Genomic DNA, 21,539 nt, shown 5'->3' with positions numbered 1-21,539 from the left:
ATGGGGGAGGTGGAATAGAAAAAGTGACACGCAGAATGACTTTTCGCCTAAAAAGCCCCCCGGGCTGCAGAAACTTTTGGGGCTTTTGATATAAAAAATACAGTGGTTGGCAACAGCAATGAAGGGTTGCCAGTCTTTTTTGGGTCTCCCTATTTTTGTGAATCAGCCTTTTCTGACATAAAATTTCATAAAAAACGAACCAAACCGGCTCATGATGCAATTGCAAGCTCACTCAGACTTGCAGTGTAAAATTTTACCCCCGATTCGAGGCCCTGGTTGCCGAGCAATGCCAGGTTCCCATAAAATTATGAAAGATTGTGATGGATTAAATAGGCCATAAATACTTTTGTTTAATTTTAGTTGTTCGTTTGATGGTGTTACAGTAAATAGAAAAAATGTGATTTTGATTTTTGTCTTTTTCCCTTCCCTTTTTAACCTTATTGAAATTTAGGCCTATTGTGCAAATTTGTTAAAATGAGCAGTGTCCTCAAACGGGTTTAATATAAAAATTTGTTTTATTTTAAAAATAACATAAAATTTTAAAGGAAACCCGGAAAATTTGAAGGTACCAAAGGGTAGCCCTTCACTTTTAATGGTCCCCCAAGAAGTAGCCTCAGTTCAAAAAAAGGTTGGTGTCCCTGCCTACAGGACTGTCTCCATGCTCTGTTCTCTAAGGGACTGTTCCATGCTCTGTGTTCTTACGGGGAAAATGTTCCTGCTTTATGTCTCTACAGGGACTGTCCCCATGCCTGTGTCTCTCGGGGACATTTTTGCCTGTGCTCTACAGGGAATTCCCCATGCTTGAGGTTCTACAAAAATTCCCCATGCTCTGTGTTCTCCGGGACAGTCCATGTTTTAAAATGTTTTATGGGACATTTCCATGCTCTTGTCTTAGGGGGACATGCCCCATGCCTGGGTCTTACTGGACTGTCTGCTGCTTTAAGTCTCTACTGGGACAGTCTCCATGTTTTAATTTTCCCTACGGGGACATTCTCCACTCTGTGTTTTACGGGGACATGTTCCATGCTCTTTTTCTTAGGGACATGCTCCATGCTTGGTTTTCCTACGGGACATTTTCCCCATGCTCTGTGTCTCTAAGGGACTGTTCGCTTGGTCCTTCAAAAGGACATGTTCCATGCTCGGTCTCTAGGGGGACATGTCCCCTGTTTAATGTCTCTACGGGGACAGTCCCCATTTTGGGCTCTACTGGACATGTCCCCATCTCTGTGCTCTACTGGGACATGTCTCCAGTTAAGTGCTTACGGGGGTGTCTCCATGCTTTGTTTTCCTATGGGAATGTCCGTCTGTGTCTTTTTGGGGACAGTCTCCATCTCTTTGTCTCTCGGGAATGTCTCCTGCTTGTGTCTCTCTGGGCAGTTCCATGTCGTGTCTCTCCTGGGGACATGTCTCCATGCTTTGTCCCCCGGGGGCATGTTCCATTTCTGTTCCTCCTGGAAGTCTTTTTATTTTTCCATACTGTGTGCTGGCACCTCGTTCACCTCTGTCTGAAACAGAGCCCAGTCTGCTGTGATTGGTTAGCTGGCAGGCTCTTTGTTTTTTGCTTAACCGCTTGACTCTCCTGCCCCTTTGCGTTCAGCTGCGGCACTTTAGAGCTGATGCTAACAGCGGATGTACCTCTGATTTGAGTGTAGGTCGTATTTATTGTTGATTCAACAGGGCCCGATGTTGGCGCGCCAATCAAAAAGGGTCCTGAAAACCCTGTCAAAAGGTCTCCCTCTGATGTAAACCCCTAAAGGTTCTCCTCCTGATGTAACCTCTAAAGGTCTCTCTTTGATGTAACCCCAACGGTTCTTTTTCCCCGGTCTTCCTCCTAGTAACCTCTAAAGGTCTTCCCCTGATTAACCTTTAAAGGGCTCTCTTCCTGAGTAACCCTTTAAAAGGGCTCTCTTCCCATGTAACCCCTAAAGGTCTCCCTCCGATGAACCCTTAAAGGTCTCTCTTCCCCATGTAAATTAAGGTCTCTTTCCCGATTAACCCCTAAAGGTCTCTCTCCCCATGTAACATTTAAAGGTCTCCTTCCCGATGTAACCCCTAAAGGTCTTCTCCCCCTGATGAACCTCTAAAGGTCTCTCTTCTGATGACCCCAAAGGTTCTCTTCCTGAGTAACCTTAAAGGTCTTCTTCCCGATGTAAAATCTAAAAGGTTCTCTTCCCCATGTAACTCTAAAGGTCTCTCTTCCGAGTAACCTCTAAAGGTCTCTCTTCCCGATGTAACCCTAAAAGGCCCCTCCCGGCTCTCTTCCCCAGTAAACCTCTAAAAGGTTTTCTTCCTGATGTAACCCCTTTAAAGGGCTCTTTCCCATGTAAACCCCAAAGGTCTTCCTCCTGAGTAACCTCAAAGGTTTTTTCCCGAAGTAACCTCTAAAGGCTCTCCCCCGGTCTCTTTGATGTAACCTAAAAAGGGTTTTTTCCCGAGTAACCCCTAAAGGTCTCTCCTTTTTGAAACCCTAAAGGTCTCTCTTTCCCGGTAAAATCTAAAGGGGCTCTTTTGAGTAACCCTAAAGGTTCTCCCTGATGTAACCTTAAAGTCTTCCTCCTGATGTAATCTAAAGGGGCTTCTCCGATGTAACCCCTTAAAAGGGCTCTCCCTGATGTAACCTCTAAAGGTCTTCCCTGATGTAACCTTAAAAGGGCTCTCTTCTGTGTAACCCTAAAAGGTTCTCCTTTATGTAACCCTAAAGGTTTTTTCTTTTTCCGATGTAACCTCTAAAGGTCTTCCCCTGGTCTCTCCTCTGATGTAACCCCTTTAAAAGGTCTCTTTTGAGTACCCCTAAAGGTCTTCCTCCCGTTGTAACCTCTAAAGGTCTTTCCCCCTGATGTAAACCCCTAAAGGTTTCCTCCTAGTAACCCTTAAAAGGGCTCTTTCCGATGTACTTAAAGGGCTTCCCCCCCTGGGCTCTCCTCCTGAGTAACCTCTAAAGGTCTCTATTCCCGATGTAACCCCCAAAGGTTCTCCCTGTCTCCTCCCTCTGATGTATAACTCTATAGGTCTCTTCTTCCTGATGTAACCTCTAAAGGTCTCTCCTCCTGGTCTCCCTCCTGATGTAACCTCTAAAGGTCTCTCTTCCTGATTGTAACCTCTAAAGGTCTCTCCTCCTGGTCTCTCCTCCTGATGTAACCTCTAAAGGTCTCTCTTCCTGTTGTAACCTCTAAAGGTCTCTCTTCCTGATGACAACTCTGAAAGGTCTCTCCTCCTGATGTAACCTCTAAAGGTCTCTCCTCCTGATGTAACCTCTAAAGGTCTCTCCTGATGTATCCTCTAAAGGTCTCCCTCCTGATGTTACCTCTAAAGGTCTCTCTTCTGTTTGTAACCTCTAAAGGTCCTCTCTTCCTGATGTAACCTCTAAAGGTCTCTCCTCCTGATGTAACCTCTAAAGGTCTCTCTCCTGATGTATCCTCAAAGGTCTCCTCCTGATGTAACTCTAAGGTCTCTCTCCGGTCCTCTCTGATGTAACCTCTAAAGTCTCTCTTCTGATGTACCTCTAAAGGTCTCTCTTCTGATGTAACTCTAAAGGTCTCTCCTATTACATGTAACCTCTAAAGGTCTCTCCTCCTGATGTAACTCTACTTAAGGTCTCTCTTCCTGATGGAACCTCTAAAGGTCTCTCTCTCCTGTTGTAACCTCTGAAAGGTCTCTCTCCTGGATGTAACCTCTAAAGGTCTCTCTTCCTGGTCTCTCCTCCTGATGTAACCTCTAAAGGTCTCTCCTCCTGATGTAAACCTCTAAAGGTCTCTCTTCCTGATGTAACCTCTAAAGGTCTCTCTTCCTGATGTAACCTCTAAAGGTCTCTCTTCCTGATGTAACCTCTAAAGGTCTCTCTTCCTGATGTAACCTCTAAAGGTCTCTCTTCCTGATGTAACCTCTAAAGGTCTCTCTTCCTGATGTAACCTCTAAAGGTCTCTCTTCCTGGCTCTAGTCTCTCTCCTGATGTAACCTCTAAAGGTCTCTCTCCCTGATGTAACCTCTAAAGGTCTCTCTCCTGATGTAACCTCTAAAGGTCTCTCTTCCTGTTGTAACCTCTAAGGTCTCTCTTCCTGATGTAACCTCTAAAGGTCTCTCTTCCTGATGTAACCTCTAATGGTCTCTCTTCCTGTTGTAACCTCTAAAGGTCTCTCTTCCTGATGTAACCTCTAAAGGTCTCTCTTCCTGATGTAACCTCTAAAGGTCTCTCTTCCTGATGTAACCTCTAAAGGTCTCTCTTCTGATGTAACCTCTAAAGGTCTCTCTTCCTGATGTAACCTCTAAAGGTCTCTCTTCCTGATGTAACCTCTAAAGGTCTCTCTTCCTGATGTAACCTCTAAAGGTCTCTCTTCCTGATGTAACCTCTAAAGGTCTCTCTTCCTGATGTAGCCTCTAAAGGTCTCTCTTCCTGATGTAACCTCTAAAGGTCTGTTTCTGGTCCTCTTCCTGATGTAACCTCTAAAGGTCTCTCCTCCTGATGTAACCTCTAAAGGTCTCTCTTCCTGATGTAACCTCTAAAGGTCTCTCTACCTGATTGGTAACCTCTAAAGGTCTCTCTTCCTGATGTAACCTCTAAAGGTCTCTCTTCCCTGATGTAACCTCTAAAGGTCTCTCCTCGCTGATGTAACCCTAAAGGTCTCTCCTCCTGATGTAACCTCTAAAGGTCTCTCTCTCCTGATGTAACCTCTAAAGGTCTCTCCTCCTGATGTAACCTCTAAAGGTCTCCTCTTCCCTGATGTAACCTCTAAAGGTCTCTCCTCCTCGATGTAACCTCTAAAGGTCTCTCCTCCTGATGTAACCTCTTAAAGGTCTCTCCTCCTGATGTAACCTCTAAGGTCTCTCTCTCCTGATGTAACCTCTAAAGGTCTCTCCTCCTGATGTAACCTCTAAAGGTCCTCTCCTCCCTGATGTAACCTCTAAAGGTCTCTCTCTGATGTAACCTCTAAAGGTCTCTCTTCCTGATGTAACCTCTAAAGGTCTCTCTTCCGATGTAACCTCTAAAGGTCTCCTCCGATGTAACCTCTAAAGGTCTCTCTCCTGATGTAACCTCTAAAGGTCTCTCTTCCTGTTGTAACCTCTAAGGTCTCTCCTCCTGATGTAACCTCTAAAGGTCTCTCTTCCTGGTACCTCTAAAGGTCTCTCTCCTGATGTAACCTCTAAAGGTCTCTCTTCCTGATGTAACCTCTAAAGGTCTCTCTCCTGATGTAACCTCTAAGGTCTCTCTTCCTGATGTACCTCTAAAGGTCTCTCTTCTGATGTAACCTCTAAAGGTCCTCCTGGTCTCTCTCCTGATGTAACCTCTAAAGGTCTCTCTTCCTGATGTAACCTCTAAAGGTCTCTCTCCTGATGTAACCTCTAAAGGTCTCTCTTCCTGATGTAGCCTCTAAAGGTCTCTCTTCCTGATGTAACCTTTAAAGGTCTCTCTTCCTGATGTAACCTCTAAAGGTCTCTCTTCCTGATGTAACCTCTAAAGGTCTCTCTTCCTGATGTAACCTCTAAAGGTCTCTCCTCCTGATGTAACCTCTAAAGGTCTGTTTTCCTGATGTAACCTCTAAAGGTCTCTCCTCCTGATGTAACCTCTAAAGGTCTCTCCTCCTGATGTAACCTCTAAAGGTCTCTCCTCCTGATGTAACCTCTAAAGGTCTCTCTCCTGGTCTCTCTTCCTGATGCAACCTCTTAAAGGTCTCTCCTCCCGATGTAACCTCTAAAGTTCTCTCCTCCTGATGTAACCTCTAAAGGTCTCTCTTCCTGATGTAACCTCTAAAGGTCTCTCTCCCGATGTAACCTTTAAAGGTCTCTCCTCCCGATGTAACCTCTAAAGGTCTCTCCTCCCGATGTAACCTCTAAAGGTCTCTCCTCCCGATGTAACCTTTAAAGGTCTCTCCTCCCGATGTAACCTCTAAAGGTCTCTCTTCCTGATGTAACCTCTAAAGGTCTCTCTTCCTGATGTAACCTCTAAAGGTCTCTCCTCCTGATGTAACCTCTAAAGGTCTCTCTCCTGATGTAACCTCTAAAGGTCTCTCTTCCCTGATGTAACCTCTAAAGGTCTCTCCTCCTGATGTAACCTCTAAAGGTCTCTCCTCCTGATGTAACCTCTAAAGGTCTCTCCTCCTGATGTAACCTCTAAAGGTCTCTCTTCCTGATGTAACCTCTAAAGGTCTCTCTCCTGATGTAACCTCTAAAGGTCTCTCTTCCTGATGTAACCTCTAAAGGTCTCTCCTCCTGATGTAACCTCTAAAGGTCTCTCTTCCTGATGTAACCTCTAAAGGTCTCTCTTCCTGATGTAACCTCTAAAGGTCTCTCTTCCTGGTCTCTCTTCCCGATGTAACCTCTAAAGGTCTCTCTTCCCGATGTAACCTCTAAAGGTCTCTCTTCCCGATGTAACCTCTAAAGGTCTCTCCTCCTGATGTAACCTCTAAAGGTCTCTCCTCCTGATGTAACCTCTAAAGGTCTCTCCTCCTGATGTAACCTCTAAAGGTCTCTCTTCCTGATGTAATGATGGCTCACGTGAAGCTCTTCTCTGCAGGTCTCTCATTATGATCTGTGACTGAGGACTGGCAGCAATGATCGGAGGACTTTTCATCTACAACCACAAGGGGGAGGTGTTGATCTCCAGGGTGTACCGCGATGACATCGGGTGAGTCCTGCAGCCAGAGACCAAAAGATATTCTGAAAGGAAAGATCGGTGCTTTAACAGAGCTACAGGTGCTCCTGTGTTGGTCTGTGAAAGCAGCATCTCCGTTCTGTTGGATCCTGAAAGCAGCATCTCCGTTCTGTTGGATCCTGAAAGCAGCATCTCCGTGGTTCTGTTGGTCCATGAAGGCAGCATCAGAATCAGAATCCCTTTATTCGTCCCCAAGACGGGACATTTTCATTTGTTACAGCAAAAAGGGCCAAAGACAGCTTAAACTTACACCAAGATACAAAAACATATACAAGAATTACACAATTTTACAGAACACACAAAAGTAGACCTCAGAAACCGTTCCGAGGTGTAGCAACCAGGTAAATATTGCACAGTTATTAGCTGTATATATATATATTGCACATTATATTGCACAACGGTGTGGGGTGTTATAGTCTGTTTGTTGTAATATGTGGGGGGGTCTCCCGGGGGCCATGCTGGTTATAGAGACTGACCGCTGCAGGAAGGAAGGACCTGCGGTATCTCTCCCTGAGACACCGCGGGTGCAGCAGCCTGTCCCTGAAGGAGCTGCACAGTGTGGACAGGGGGTCCTGGAGGGGGTTAGGGAGGACAGCTAGGCTGCCATTCTCCTGTCTCCCACCACCTCCACAGGGTCCAGAGGACTCCCCAAGACAGAGCTGTCCTTCCTTATCAGTCTGTTCAGTCTCTTCCTGTCAGCAGCTGAGATGCTGCAGCCCCAGCAGGCCACACCATAGGATGGCTGATGCCCCCACAGAGTCAAAGAAGGTCTGAAGGAGTGCCCCCTCCACCCCTAAAGACCTCCGTCCGCTCAGCAGAAAGAGGCTGCTCTGTCCGTTCTCATAGAGGAGGCAGTTGCTGAGGGTGCTGAGAGAGGACGCTGGCATTGTTTGTTGGGCTCTTTTCCGCCCGCGATTTTGATTTTGATCGCTCTTATAGTTTTCCTGTGCTATTTTGCGATATTGTGCTATTGAGCCTTGTGCTCTAGTTTTTCTGGACTTTGGATGCTACGATTCACCCATTTTTTCTACAGGTGGGGTAGCGAGGTAGGCACGACGACTTCCAGCGGTCAACCTTGTCCCACCTGGAAAAGGGCTCTAAGGATCCAACTTTCATGTCTCCTTGACAGACAACTTTCCTCCCTTCCACCACCGTTCCAGTATTTGGTGCTAACGTTGTCTGGCTAGCAGTAAGCAAGGCAAGGCAGCATCCCTCCTTGGTCAGTATGGTGTTCAGCTATTCCAGCTCGCAACTCCTCCGACTTAACCCCGCAACAACTCCTGGACTTAACATCCCCATCATCAACGAACTTGGACTCCTTCGCCGCCCTCGTTACATTCATAGAGGCTCTGGTCAAAAATTCATCTTCCATAACCAGCCAAGCTGCTCTGCTACAAACATCCAATCTCTCTGGTCATCCGTCACACGTCTGGCGCGTCATCAGAACACCGTCGCTCCAGCTACCATCACCACGGGAAATACCGTGAGATCTCTGCACACTCGGCTGGATAGATTTCGTGGAGTGGATGCCAGTCTGCGCGGAGTGGATTTTAATGCTTTGCAACCTGTACAGAGATTCACCCCACAGTCATTGGTCAAATTCGAACTTTTCAACACTCAATCCATCAACAATAAATCCACACTGATTGAAGAACACATCAGGGAGAAAGGACTTGACTTCATGTGTCTGACAGAAACCTGGCACCAGCCAGAGGTTTACTCTGCCCTCACTGAAGCCTGTCCCCCAGACTACAGTTATTTGGAGGCAGCTCGCAGCACTGGCCGCGGCGGTGACCTAGCTGTCATCCACCGACAGGACCTAGAGTGGTCCCCCATCTCGCTGCCTACAACATCCTCCTGCAAGTGTCTTGCATTTAAATGTAAGCCCCCCTTTTCCATGACTGTTCTCATCTACCGGCCACCAAAAACCTTTGGCACGTGTACCACACAGGACGTCTTCACAGTAGTGGTACCCTCCCTTGCATCAGGCTCAGGTTGAACAGAAACTCCACAATCCCACACAGCTGGTCTGCGCAGGATTTCAGGAGCCTCGAGCTGATGCCGTCTGGACCCGCTGCCTTCTGCACCTTACACCTCTGCAGCTCCCTCCTCACCTGGTTGGTTGTGAGGGACAAGGTGCCGTCCGCGGGTGGGGGGGTTGTGTGGGGGAGAAGAAACGGGCATGTGTGAAAAATATCTGTGAGCCGATGGTCGGGGGCTGGGTGGAGGTGGGAGAGGGGACAGGGCCATTTCCAGGCAGTGGGGACAATGGGGGGTGCAGCAGGGGGGAATGGGTCGGGGGAGGGGGCGCCTGACTGATCAAACCTATGGAAGAAAATGTTCAAGTTGTTTACCCACTGATGGTCCCCCCGGACCTGGGAGTCTGGCCCTGTGTAGCCAGAGATGGTTCCTCTGCTGCAGCTGTTCCTCCATCCTCTTCCTGTAGCTGTTTCCTCTCTCTGATCTTCCACCTTCAGCTCCTCTGTTCCACCTTCAGCTCCTCTGTTCCACCTCAGCTCCTCTGTACCACCTTCAGCTCCTCTCTGCTGCCTGATCCAAGGCCCTCTTTTTGTCCTTCAGGAGAGCCTTTATCTCAGGGGTAATCCAGGGTGTGTTGTTTGGAAAACACCGTACAGTGGGTACGAAGTTTTCCTCACAGAACTTGATGTAGTCCGTTATGCAGTCAGTCAGGCTGCTGATGTCTTCCCGTGAGAGTCAGTGAACACATCCCACGCAGTAGTGTTGAAACAGTCTCTAAGGGCCTCTTCAGACGCCTCACACCTCTTCACGCTGCGTGTGGGCACCGGCTGTCTGTAGACCAGAGGTTGATACACGGGCAGGAGGTGGACCAGGTTGTGGTCAGATCTGCCCCGGGGAGGAAGGGGTGATGAGCTGTAGGCCTCCTTGGTGTTGGCGTACAGTAAGTCCAGTGTTGTAGTGTCTCTGGTGGTGCAGGTGACATACTGTTTGAATGTGGGCAGAGTTTTTGAGAGAGAGGCATGATTGAAGTCCCCAGAGATCAGGATGAGGACAGTTGGGTGCTGTGTTAGCAGTCTGCTTACAGTAGAGCTGATGACGTCTCATGCCTCTTCAGAATTAGCAGAGGGGGGAATATACGCCGCTATCGTGATAACATGCGAGAATTCCCGGGGAAAATAGTCTGGCCGCATGCTAACTGCTAGCAGCTCAATGTCCCTGTTGCAGATCCTTTCTGTAACAGCGATGTGCCCAGGGTTACATCAGCTATCCTTCACAAACACAGCCAGCCCTCCTCCTTTCCTCTCACCACTCTCTCTCGTCCTGTCCGCCCGCAACATATGAAAACCTTCCAGTGTAGCATCAGTGTCCGGGGTTAGCTCCGTTAGCCACGTCTCTGTAAACACCATGATGCTGCTCTCCCGATACCCCCCCTCTGATGTCGGGTCAACGCCTCTAGCTCGTCCATCTCGTTAGGGTGAAATCTTACGTTCCTCATGATGAGAGAAGGATGGACAGGTCTGTATCGTCTCCTCCTTGCTCGTTGCTTTGCCCTGGCCTGGCGTCCCCGTCTCTTTCTTCCCAGCTCGCGGGGAACAACAGGTCTATCTCCGGTTAGCATCGCCATGCTCCAGGAGGCTAACAGCCGATGGCGAGTGTAAACAATAGGGCGTTCACTGCACGACGAAACCCCGGACACCGTAGTGAACAGAAAAAGATGCAGAAACAGTGCAAAAAAGATGTGCTTGGCGTCCATAATGTTAAAAAGAAAGCGCTATATACAATAAAAAAAACAGAAGAGCAAAAGAAGTACGTTAAATGAAGTAAATATATGGAAACTACTCAGTGGTGAGTAGGAGCTGCTCTAACAGGCTGCCACTCCGTGTGTCTCCTTGGTTCTGTTGGTCCCTGAAGGCAGTATCTCCCTGGTCCAATGGGATTCCTCCATGTGATTTTGGATGATGTCAGAAAATAATCTCTGAGTCAAACAAACGTTCAGTTCAGCAGGAAAATGACGTGGCCGAGTCGTCACATTTAGACTGGTGTTAACCTCGATCAGTCCTGACATTGACGTGCACAGGAAGTGACTTTATCTCATTATGTGTAACCGGAAGTGATGTTCTCTCTGCAGGAGGAACGCGGTGGATGCGTTCCGGGTGAACGTGATCCACGCCCGGCAGCAGGTCCGCTCTCCGGTCACCAACATCGCCCGGACCAGCTTCTTCCACGTGAAGAGGTCCAACATCTGGCTGGCGGCCGCCACCCGGCAGAACGTCAACGCCACCATGGTGTTCGAGTTCCTCTACAAGATGTGTGACGTCATGGCTGCGTACTTCGGGAAGATCAGCGAGGAGAACGTCAAGAACAACTTCGTGCTGATCTACGAGCTGCTGGACGGTACGCTCTTATTCTGAAAACTACAATAGGAAGTCAGTATACTGCAAATACTAAAATACTTATGTAAATACTGCTGATAATACTGCATGTAATACTATTCAGAATACTGCCTGTGATGATGATGAATATTTTGACGGTGAGCTCTTATTTTGAAAGGGCGGGACATGATTTGAATTCCACAGTAAAGGCCATTTCAGAATGTTTGTAAACAATAGGCGCCAAGATACTTCCGGGTGGCAGAACGCGAGCGGCTTCCCACTGACCTGAAGAGATCCAGCCGGCTACTAGTGTGTGAAACGATGGCGAAAACGTGTTGTGTTTGGGGTTGCACCGCCAGAATACAGCAAAAGGTGTAGGGTTTTATCAATTTCATTCAGCAAAAACTAAATGTATCCAGCGGAAACTCTGGGTGATGAGGTTAAAGCGAGTGGACGTCGTCAACAGTGCTACAGAGAAGATAGCAAGACTGCCTGGGGGCGAAGTAGCCACGTCTAACTGGGCAGACTGGGAACCAATCCTCCATCATCGTGTTTGTGGAAGACATTTTTTGCAGGTAATGTATAAAATGTTTGGTTGGATGTCTTTGAGTAATTTAGCAAAACGTAATGGCTAGCCTGCTAGTTAACGTCAGCTCCAGTGTTGACAGTGCTAGCGTTTGTCCAGCTGTAAAGACACTCCCACAGCTAGGCTACACAGCTGATGGCTTAGAACTAGCTGTCACGTATTAAATTGGCTCCATTGATATGCTTTCCAATTGACACAGTACAAGATAAAGTTAAATGTGTAAATGTAAGGGCAAAAGTTGGAGCTGTAACATACTGAAAGCTTGCAGGCTTGTTTAATGTAGTGCAAGCAAACTCATTTTTGACTAAAGTTTCGTCAAGTGTTCGTTTGCACTAAAGAAAAGACTGCAAGCTTTCACTGAACACCAGCTCCCCCTTTTGTCCTGTTCTGTTCTGCTGAAGCTACTGTGTTCTGTGCAGTGTTTAAAGGATGAAACGTGAACTGCCTTACTCCATTAAAATGAAATGTTGTAGCCTACATTATTTATAGAGGGCACATTTTCAACAATTAAGGTCTAGGCCCAGGCTATCAGCAGCGTTCATTGTAAAGCTTGCTTTGTTAGGCCTAACTTGAACTCTCCAGTGTCCAAAATTGAAGCTGTAAAATATAGTCACTCAAGAGCACATGCTTAAATGGTCTATGTCTTTATGTTTATTATGCAGGTCGTCCGAACCCTGACCCCGAACACCCTGACTTTGCTCCTTCACAACACCTGGGGCCGGAGTTAGCCAATCCAACCGCATCTGCTTGGAGAGCAGCAGATAAACAGGGTCGGTACCATCCAGCAGTGGGAAGGAGACCGCTTTATTCTGCAGCTGCACCAGGACCACATATTGTTGTTCCTGACATAGAAGACAACCAGGAAGAAGGAGGGGACAACCAAGACAATGGGGGACAATGTCATCTGTGTGAAATGCTACAGCAAGAGGTACATAGGTTGCGTTTAGAGAGAGACTCTTACAAAGACAAGCTGTCAACATGGTCCGTCTCTTCAGAAAATGTCATTGTCTCAGAGAGTGATGCAGCTAGTCAAATTAAGCACAAACAAATCATGTTCATTTTATTTTGGACTGCCATCTTTTGCTGTGTTTCTTTGGATTTTAGACTTAATTGCACCGCTTATTTCAGAAAGAAGGGTTATCTCCAAAGAAATTCAACTTCTTTTAACTTTGATGAAGCTCTGACACGGACTTGCCCATTTAGACCTTGGTTTCCGGTTTGGTGTGTCCTCTGCATGTGTTTCAAATGTTATCAGGGACGTCATACCTGTCCTTGCAAAGCGCAGTGTTTCCCACACATAGACTAATTTGTGGCGGTGCGCCACAGACTCAACTCATCACCGGCCTCCACAGACTCATCACCGGCCTCCACAGACTCATCACCGGCCTCCACAGACTCATCACCGGCCTCCACAGACTCATCACCGGCCTCCACAGACTCATCACCGGCCTCCACAGACTCATCACCGGCCTCCACAGACTCATCACCGGCCTCCACAGACTCATCACCGGCCTCCACAGACTCATCACCGGCCTCCACAGACTCATCACCGGCCTCCACAGACTCATCACCGGCCTCCACAGACTCATCACCGGCCTCCACAGACTCATCACCGGCCTCCACAGACTCATCACCGGCCTCCACAAACTCATCACCGGCCTCCACAGACTCATCACCGGCCTCCACAAACTGCGTTTCGTTATTATTATTTTTTTTAACGCTATTTAAAAAATACGCATCGTATTCGTTAAGCTGCATTTCCTTTCCCTGCTCTCCCTCGGTCTCTCTGTCAGTCACGCGTTTCTCTCACATAGCCTGCACACACACAGTCCCCCCCCCCCCTCCCGGTGGCCTACCGCCACACATTGCCTTCAGATCTGTGGGAAACACTGAAGCGTCTCCAATTTTTTATCTCCTGGCCATCTGCAGATGTTCTTCGGAAAAACATGCCACAGAAGTTCAAGAAGAGGTTTAAGAAATGCGTAGTTATCATTGACTGCACAGAGTTTTTCCATCTCAGGGCTAGAGCCCAGACCTGGTCGAATTATAAACACCACAATACTCTTAAGGCCCTAATAGGTATCACACCCTATGACTCAATATCATTTATTTCCAAAATGTGGTGAGGGAGGATATCAGATAAAGAGATCAGTGGTAAGTCTGACTTTTACAGTAACATTAATCCAGGCAATCAGGTGATGGCAGATAGAGGTTTTCTGATAGGTGACGACCTGGCTAGGCTTGGTGCCACACTGCTCATGCCTCCATTCTTGAAGGGGAGAAAGCAGCTACCTGGGCGTGGTGTTGAGAGCGCCCGCCAACTTTCAGCATTGTGTATACATTCATGTGGAGCGAGCTATTGAACGGATCAAGAGCTTTAGAATTCTGAAAAACACGCTCCCTCTGACCCGTGTTCCTCTCTCCAGTGACATATTGACTGTCTGTTGTGATCTAAGTAATCTTAGACCTAAACGTATTAAATAGTTCTGCTACCAGACTTTGATTACTTTCCTCTCACTGTTTATCTAATCGATAATCTAGGGTCTCTTGTGATTACTCTTGTGGGAAGATCTTTGAATCCACAGATTGGTTGACTGCTGCATTTGCACTTAACACTATATTTGTTAATAAAGGTTGTTAAAGTTGTACATCTTTTGTTCTTATTTTTTCAATATTCGTAGGCCTATGTAATGCTTGCTACTCTGTTTCTGAACGGTATAGGCGCAAGTCGACATTTTGGCGACCCCCTCTGAGCCCTACAAAGTGATTTTTAATTAGTCACGAGAATACCGTATACCCTGGGGAAATGTGGAGAAGGTTTAACGGTATCAAAATTTGGATACCGCCCAACCCTAATGTCCATTATCTTTGTATACAATTTTACTTGGTTTCATTGTCATGCTCTCCACCCACTTTAATGCCGTACCTAGAACTGGCCTAAACCACACCTAGATAAACAGCACCTCTCCTAACATAACTGCTAAGGTATTATTCATTCTTGGAACATAGAGGTACACAAAGATTTTTGCAACATTCAACAAACCTTTATTAGGGAAGTGCTGTCTCTCCTTTTTCTTTTCAAGGTTTCAAGGTTTTATTGGTCATATGCACAGCAGATACAGCGTATATGTTGGCAATGAAAATCTTATGTCCCATGCTCCTCCAACAACTCAACATACATGGTGCAGATAAGATAATAAAATAGTGCAAAAAGAGAGAAGAATATTTACAATATTAACAGTAAAGATTTGAGGATGTGAAATATATACATATGTGGAATACATTGAGAGTATTTAAATACTTTACTCTGTTGAATGAGGAGGTATGGACAGATGCATATATTATGTATAACAGATATGTATAATATATAGATATGTGTACTATAAACAGATATGTATGGCAGATGTGTATAATATATATATATATATTATACACATCTGTTTATAGTACACACATACATATATATATATATATATATATATATATATATGTATATGTATATATATATATATATATGTATATGTATATATATATATATATATATATATAAATATATATATATATATATATATATATATGTATGTGTGTACTATAAACAGATGTGAGTAGACATTCACACAGCTCAGGAGTTCAGTAGTCTTATAGCCTGTGGTATAAAACTGTCTCTGAGTCTGGTGGTCTTGGTCCGGATGCTGCGGTACCGTCTGCCAGACGGCAGCAGACAGAACAGATTGGTGCTGGGGTGATGGGGGTCCTTTAATATCCTACCGGCCTTCTTCCTACACCGCTGGGTGTAGAGGTCCTCCATGGATGGCAGCTCCGTCCTGGTGATGTGCTGAGCAGTTTTCACCACCCTCTGTAGAGTCTTACGGTTGAGGGCGGTGCAACTGCCATACCAGGCGGTGATGCAGCCAGTCAGGATACTCTCGATGGTGCACCTGTAGAAGTTGCAGAGTATCCTGGAGTCCATGTTGAACTTCCGCAGCCTGCGGAGGAAGAAGAGCCGCTGTCGAGCCGTCTTGGATATGACCCTGGTGTGATGTGTCCATGTCAGGTCCTCACTGATGTTTACCCCGAGGAACCTGAAGCTGCTGACTCTCTCCACAGGAGTCCCGTCGATGGTGATGGGTGTGTGTGCCTCTCTCTGCCTCTTCCTGTAGTCCACAATCAGCTCCTTTGTTTTGCTGACGTTGAGATGGAGGTTGTTGTCCTGGCACCAAGATGTCAGGGCTCTGACCTCCTCTCTGTACGCCGTCTCGTCGCCGTCTGTGATCAGGCCGATGACGGTCGTGTCGTCAGCAAACTTGATGATGGTGTTGGAGCTGTGTGTGGCCACGCAGTCGTGCGTGAACAGGGAGTAGAGGAGAGGGCTGAGCACACAACCCTGAGGGGCTCCGGTGTTGAGGGTCAAGGTGGAGGATGTGATGTTCCCCATCCGCACTGCCTGGGATCTGCCCGTCAGGAAGCTCATGATCCAGTCACAGAGGGCACTGTTGAGCCCAAGGTCCCTGAGCTTAATGATGAGCTTGGAGGGCACAATGGTGTGGAATGCTGAACTGCAGTCAATGAACAGCATTCTCACATAAGTGTTCCTCTGGTCCAGGTGGGAGAGGGCAGTGTGGAGGGTGAGGGAGATGGCATCATCCGTGGACCTGTTTGCTCTGTAGGCAAACTGCAGGGGGTCCAGTGAGTCAGGGAGGGAGGAGGTGATAAAGGTTTGACTAACCGCTCAAAGCACTTCATGATGATGGAGGTGAGTGCAACTGGGCGGTAGTCATTGAGGCAGATGGGTTTTGTCTTTTTGGGGACAGGGACAATGATGGACTCTTTAAAGCATGTGGGGACTACAGACTGGAGCAGTGACCTATTGAAAATGTCTGTGAACACATCTGCCAGCTGAACTGCACACACCTTGAGAGCACGGCCAGGGATGCCATCAGGTCCTGGAGCCCTGTGTGCGTTGATCCTTTTCAGAGATCTACACACATCTGCACTGGTTAAAACCAGTGAGCAGGATCCTGGGCCTTCTGTGCCTCCACAGCCGGGGGCTTCTCAAAGCGTGCATAAAATGTGTTCAGTTCATCTGGGAGAGATGCAGACACTTCCTCAGCACCACTCGTTGTCCTTTTGTAGTCTGTTATTGTTTTTAGTCCAGACCACATATTTCTGGCGTTGGAGCCCTTGTAGTTCGACTCCACCTTGTCCCTGTATTGTCTTTTCGCACTGCTAATAGCTCTCCGGAGTGCATACCTGGAATTCCTGTACTCATCCAAATCACCGCCGCTGTGCGCGATGGCCCGTGCTTTAAGTTTAGCTCGGACCTCGCCGTTTATCCAGGGCTTCTCATTTGGGAATGTCCGTACAGTAATCCGCGGCACGACGTCATCGATGCATTTGCCGATGTAGCAAATGACCGCGTCAGTGTGTGTGTTTATACCGTCCTCCTCAAACACACACCACTCCGTGATGCCAAAGCAGTGGCGGAGAGCAGAGTCAGACTGCTCGGACCAACGCTGCACTGTCCTTGTCACAGGTCGGTCCCTCTTCAGTCTCTGCCGGTAAACGGGGAGCAGAAGAAGAGATATGTGGTCTGACTTGCCGAAGGGGGGAGCGGGGGAGGGCTTTATATCCATGCCGGAAAGGAGTGTAAACATGGTCCAGTGTATTTCCACCGCGCGTGGGGCAGCTGACGTGCTGATAGTATTTCGGCAGGACTTTCTTCATGTTGGCTCTGTTAAAATCCCCGGCCACAATAAATGCGGCCTCTGGCCGAGAAGTCTCTGTCCTGTCGATAATCCCATACAGTGCCGCCGCTCCCATAACGCGCATTACGCGCTGTGCGTAGGGCACCAAGTGTCGAGGGGGCACCACCAAAAATAGCCTAATGAAAAATCGTCATAATAATTATAAGGCCGAAATTATTTCAGTAGACTATAGAAATATGAGGCACTTTTTAGGCATACTACTCAAAGGTACCGATGGTGCCCCCCTCTCCCCTCCCCCCTCCCCTCCCCACTCACACAAACACAAACGAAAACACAATCTGCACAATCTGCGTCCCAAGCGCCCTGTGGGTGCCCTTGCTGTCAGTGGTCTTTTGGATTACTCGACATTTTTGGAAATGAAAAGGCAACAGGAGTCAGGAGCAGAAAAAAGAGGAAACAGCGAGATGATGCCCGTGCATCACTTGCAGGTAAGTGTCCACGTTTAATCTTTCTTAAATACGGGAAATATGTGCAGCTAGTGTAAAGCTTAGCCTATGCATACACCTTGAACTAGCTGACGTTATTGCTAATGTTAGCAAACTCAAATATGTGTTATAACTTAGGCGCAAGCTAAATTGAGATTTTGCTGTTAAAAATTATAACTGCATTTTGCAAGTAACTGATGCCAGTTAGCCGTTACTTTACTTTAGATATTGAATAGTAGACAGTTTATGGTTTATTTTGACGTGACGGTGGCCAATACTTTCTCAGTAACAGTTAGCAGTCATTGCACTAGGTAGGCTAACAATTCTGGCTTCAGACCATTTATCACTGTGTGGCGTGAAATTAATAGTGTTTAGCCAGGCATTTAGAAAAGTTTACATAGCATTTGAGAAAGTATATTTTATTTTGGAGTTTGCAATGCCAATGCATAATAAACCCACGGCCATCTTTAGGATTGTCATTCGGTAGAATTCAGCAAAATAGGCTACAGTCTCACATAAATAAGGTTAGGTGTTCTATGTGCAATGGGACAGAAAAGGGTTCGTGATAATGTGAAGCCTGTAGCTACTGCTACAGCTAGCTTAGCTATATCTGAGAGTGACAGAAGATACATGACTAAATTAACTGGCGTTTTGATTGCATTTATATCATGCAAAGGCATGGACGACATCTGTCGGTGAAATAGAAAAACGTTTTGTAGTAAACAAAATGCCCTCCTAACCATATTGTATTCAATTAAATGTAGAGTTTAATAGTCTTGTGTAAGGTGTATCATTTTGCTTTTATTCCTTTTATTCCTGTTGTTAAGATATAAATATAAAATATCCATTATGAATGATATAAAGCAAACATTATTATTAAATTGTGTACAATATTGCAACTCATTCTATAATGTTTTTATCAGTGGCGGGCTGTGCATTTCACACCTAGGCCTTCAGTGATGTCCTACACAGTCCTACCTGAATTATTCCACCTCTTAATACCATCATTATGACGCCATGGCTCTAGAAACTATACATTTAGACAGAAACGCAGTATAACCGGGCGTTGCATCACCTTAACATAGTCAAGTACAACAGAGTTATATTAATATTTCTGAAGCATTTATAATGAATACATCAGCATATTACAGTTAACTTAATTAATCAGATTATCTGACAAACCTTGACACCTGTGTCCGTCACATAACGCAGGACAAGTGCCAGCTGTGCTACATTACCCACATCTGACGTCTCGTCCACCATAACAGCGACAAAGGGTGCTTTTTTAATCTCCATTTTGATCTCTCCTCCCATCACTTCAGCAATAGCATAAATCAGGTCGTTTTGTATTTTGCCTGACGTCCCAGTAAACATGTTGTTTGTGTACAGGTGGTAATGCAAATCTGTGTTGTTCTCAGCAAGAAAAGAAAGAAGCTCCACGTAGTTTCCTCTGTTTCTGGACTCGGCGCTTTCATCGTGTCCCCTAAATGAAAGTTCCTGTTTACCCAAAAACAGGACACAATCAATCAGTCTTTCAATATTTCCCTATTTTTGTTCACCCTTTCGTTGTGGAGCTCCGTTTCCCTGCGCACTTGTTCGTTGAGCTGTAGATCCACTCGGGTGTCCCCAAAGGTTTTCAAAAGCACCAGTGCTTCCAAGTGCCCAGCCGTGCTTTGGTGTCTCGTTGCTGCCTTGGTTAGACAACTCAAGTTTGCAAATTTAGTGTGGCTCCAAACACCAAATCGATCAGTTGCAAATACCAGGCATTCCCGGCAGTACAATTTGCAGTGCCTCTCGGAGGCTGTGAGCCAGGGGTACCGCTCGTAGTTGCCCTGCTGTGCTAGGCTCGCTAGCGTTGGAGTTGGTCGTTCCCTTTTCAAGATGTGTAGCTTTACTCGAAAAGTTCGTTTTGAAAATGGCGTTGTAATTATATCTTCGACCAAATTGATCTCTTCTCCTCCTTCAGCCATTGTGGGTTGAAAAAAATAGCTTGTAGAAATCTACACAAATTAGCTCGCTCAAGTTCTAGTTCTGTTTGCTAGCTTTGCCCATAGACTGTATGGCTCTGCCTACTGCCTAGCTCTGCCTCTCAATAGTGCGTATCCAATCAGAAGATGTGCACGTGCTAACGTTAGCGTACGCCTGCTAGCTGGCCCGTTGTCGCCACCTCGAAATCTGATTGGTTAACGCCACAGTTTTGTTTGCGTTCACTTTAAGCTACAGGCGCCCGCACTGTTGATTCTGAAGGCCTAAGGGCAGATTTCTTTGACCCTAGCAACACATTATGGCTGAAATATGATTGGATAAAAGCTCTAACATAAAGGCCAGCCCTCCAAATCTCGTTCTGAGGCTGGAAGCAGCGCAGCCAAGACGAACGCTATAAAATGAAGAGAATAGACTATGGGGAATAATTTAATACGTATTTGTGGAAAAAATATATAAAAATTAAATTTATATTCTGATGATGTTTAGGCCAGCAGAGAAGGCCTTGCTGGCCCTGACGGCCCACCACTGGTTTTTATATTAGATTAGATAAGATTGATCAAATAGTTGATATAGAAGTAATAAAGGGGGAGAGCTCCTTGGTTGCATGCTTTCAGTTTTAAATCTTTATTTTCTTTTTTGGTATAAGATTCTTTATTTGAATATTTTGTCTCTTTCTATACTGATCTTTTTTCTTCGTATTTCTAAATTAATGCAGGGTCAATGCTGAAATACGTTCAAGCGGGAGCACGAGGCCAAGAAGAGGTGCATTGGTTTCAAATGTCAAAAGTTTGTTGTTTTGCTGTGTGTTTGCTGCTGCTATTGTTTTATATGTTTGGTAATAAAAAAGTTAAACTTTTCCGCGAATGTTTTTTTATTGGGGGGGGGGGGGGGAGGGCATCATGAAGGAATTATGCTTAGGGCACCAAAATGGCTAGCAGCGGCACTGATCCCATACAGCTCCTCCAGCGCTGTGTTGTTGTCAGCGTGCGGCGGAACATACACTGCTGTTAGAACAACAGATGTGAACTCCCTCGGCAGATAAAAAGGCCGGCATCCGATCATGATGTGCTCTAGGCTGGGAGAACAGTCCGAAGAAATGATCTCCACATCTGAGCACCAGTTGTTGTTGATCATGAAGCAGACACCTCCTCCCTTGCTCTTCCCTGAGTTTATTGTCCGGTCCTGGCGATGAATGGAGAATCCGTGTGGAGCAATGGCGGCGTCCGGTATCGTGGGGTCGAGCCAAGTCTCCGTGAAAACCAAAACATTACAGGTCTTAATGTCCCGTTGAAATGCCACCCTGCTACGGAGTTCGTCCAGCTTATTATCCAGGGATTGGACATTTGCCAGAAGTAAACTCGGTAGAGGAGGCCTGTTTTCACGTTTCCTCAGCCTGACCAGGACCCCGGCCCGGGAACCTCGTGGTCTCTTCCTCCTGCGCTCCACAGGTAGAGCTCCAGCAGGTAAACACGGAGACTCTCCATTGTTTGCAGGTCGTCGTGGATTATTGCTGTCCACCAGCGACCTGATGTGTAAAAGTTGTTCTCTATCATATTGGATGACAGGGCTCGCTTGGGCGGTTTGCATGTTGCAAAAAAAAGTTAAAAACAATAAAAACACTAAGATGTGGAGTTGGTGAGGAGCTCGAGACACGGCAGCCATCCTCGGCGCCATCTTGCTCTATTTTCAGCACAAGTTGAGCGAACAATCCACTTCCTATTTCTAACATTTCATGAAAGCACAATTTAAAATAATGATAATTACAATATTTAGGCAAGA

The 21,539-nt window shown here is 46.4% G+C and overlaps 1 protein-coding gene across 2 annotated transcripts in view; it reads left to right on the top strand.

The window, feature by feature from the left end:
* The window catches only part of ap2m1b (adaptor related protein complex 2 subunit mu 1b), a 40,550-nt gene that overhangs the window by 3,917 nt on the left and 15,094 nt on the right, over positions 1 to 21,539 (top strand). For both annotated transcript variants that reach the window (XM_063906903.1, XM_063906904.1), the window contains exons 2-3: positions 6,509 to 6,619; positions 10,755 to 11,020. In XM_063906903.1, the coding sequence (XP_063762973.1) occupies positions 6,546 to 6,619; positions 10,755 to 11,020 (340 nt within the window). In that variant the 5' untranslated portion in view covers positions 6,509 to 6,545. The remainder of the gene's footprint in view (positions 1 to 6,508; positions 6,620 to 10,754; positions 11,021 to 21,539) is intronic.

This window comes from Eleginops maclovinus, chromosome 18 (assembly GCF_036324505.1).
Source record: "Eleginops maclovinus isolate JMC-PN-2008 ecotype Puerto Natales chromosome 18, JC_Emac_rtc_rv5, whole genome shotgun sequence".
NCBI classification, from domain to species: Eukaryota; Metazoa; Chordata; class Actinopteri; order Perciformes; family Eleginopidae; genus Eleginops; species Eleginops maclovinus.
The sequence above is the reverse complement of the archived record's forward strand: the minus strand, read 5'-3'. Positions and strand labels throughout refer to the sequence as shown.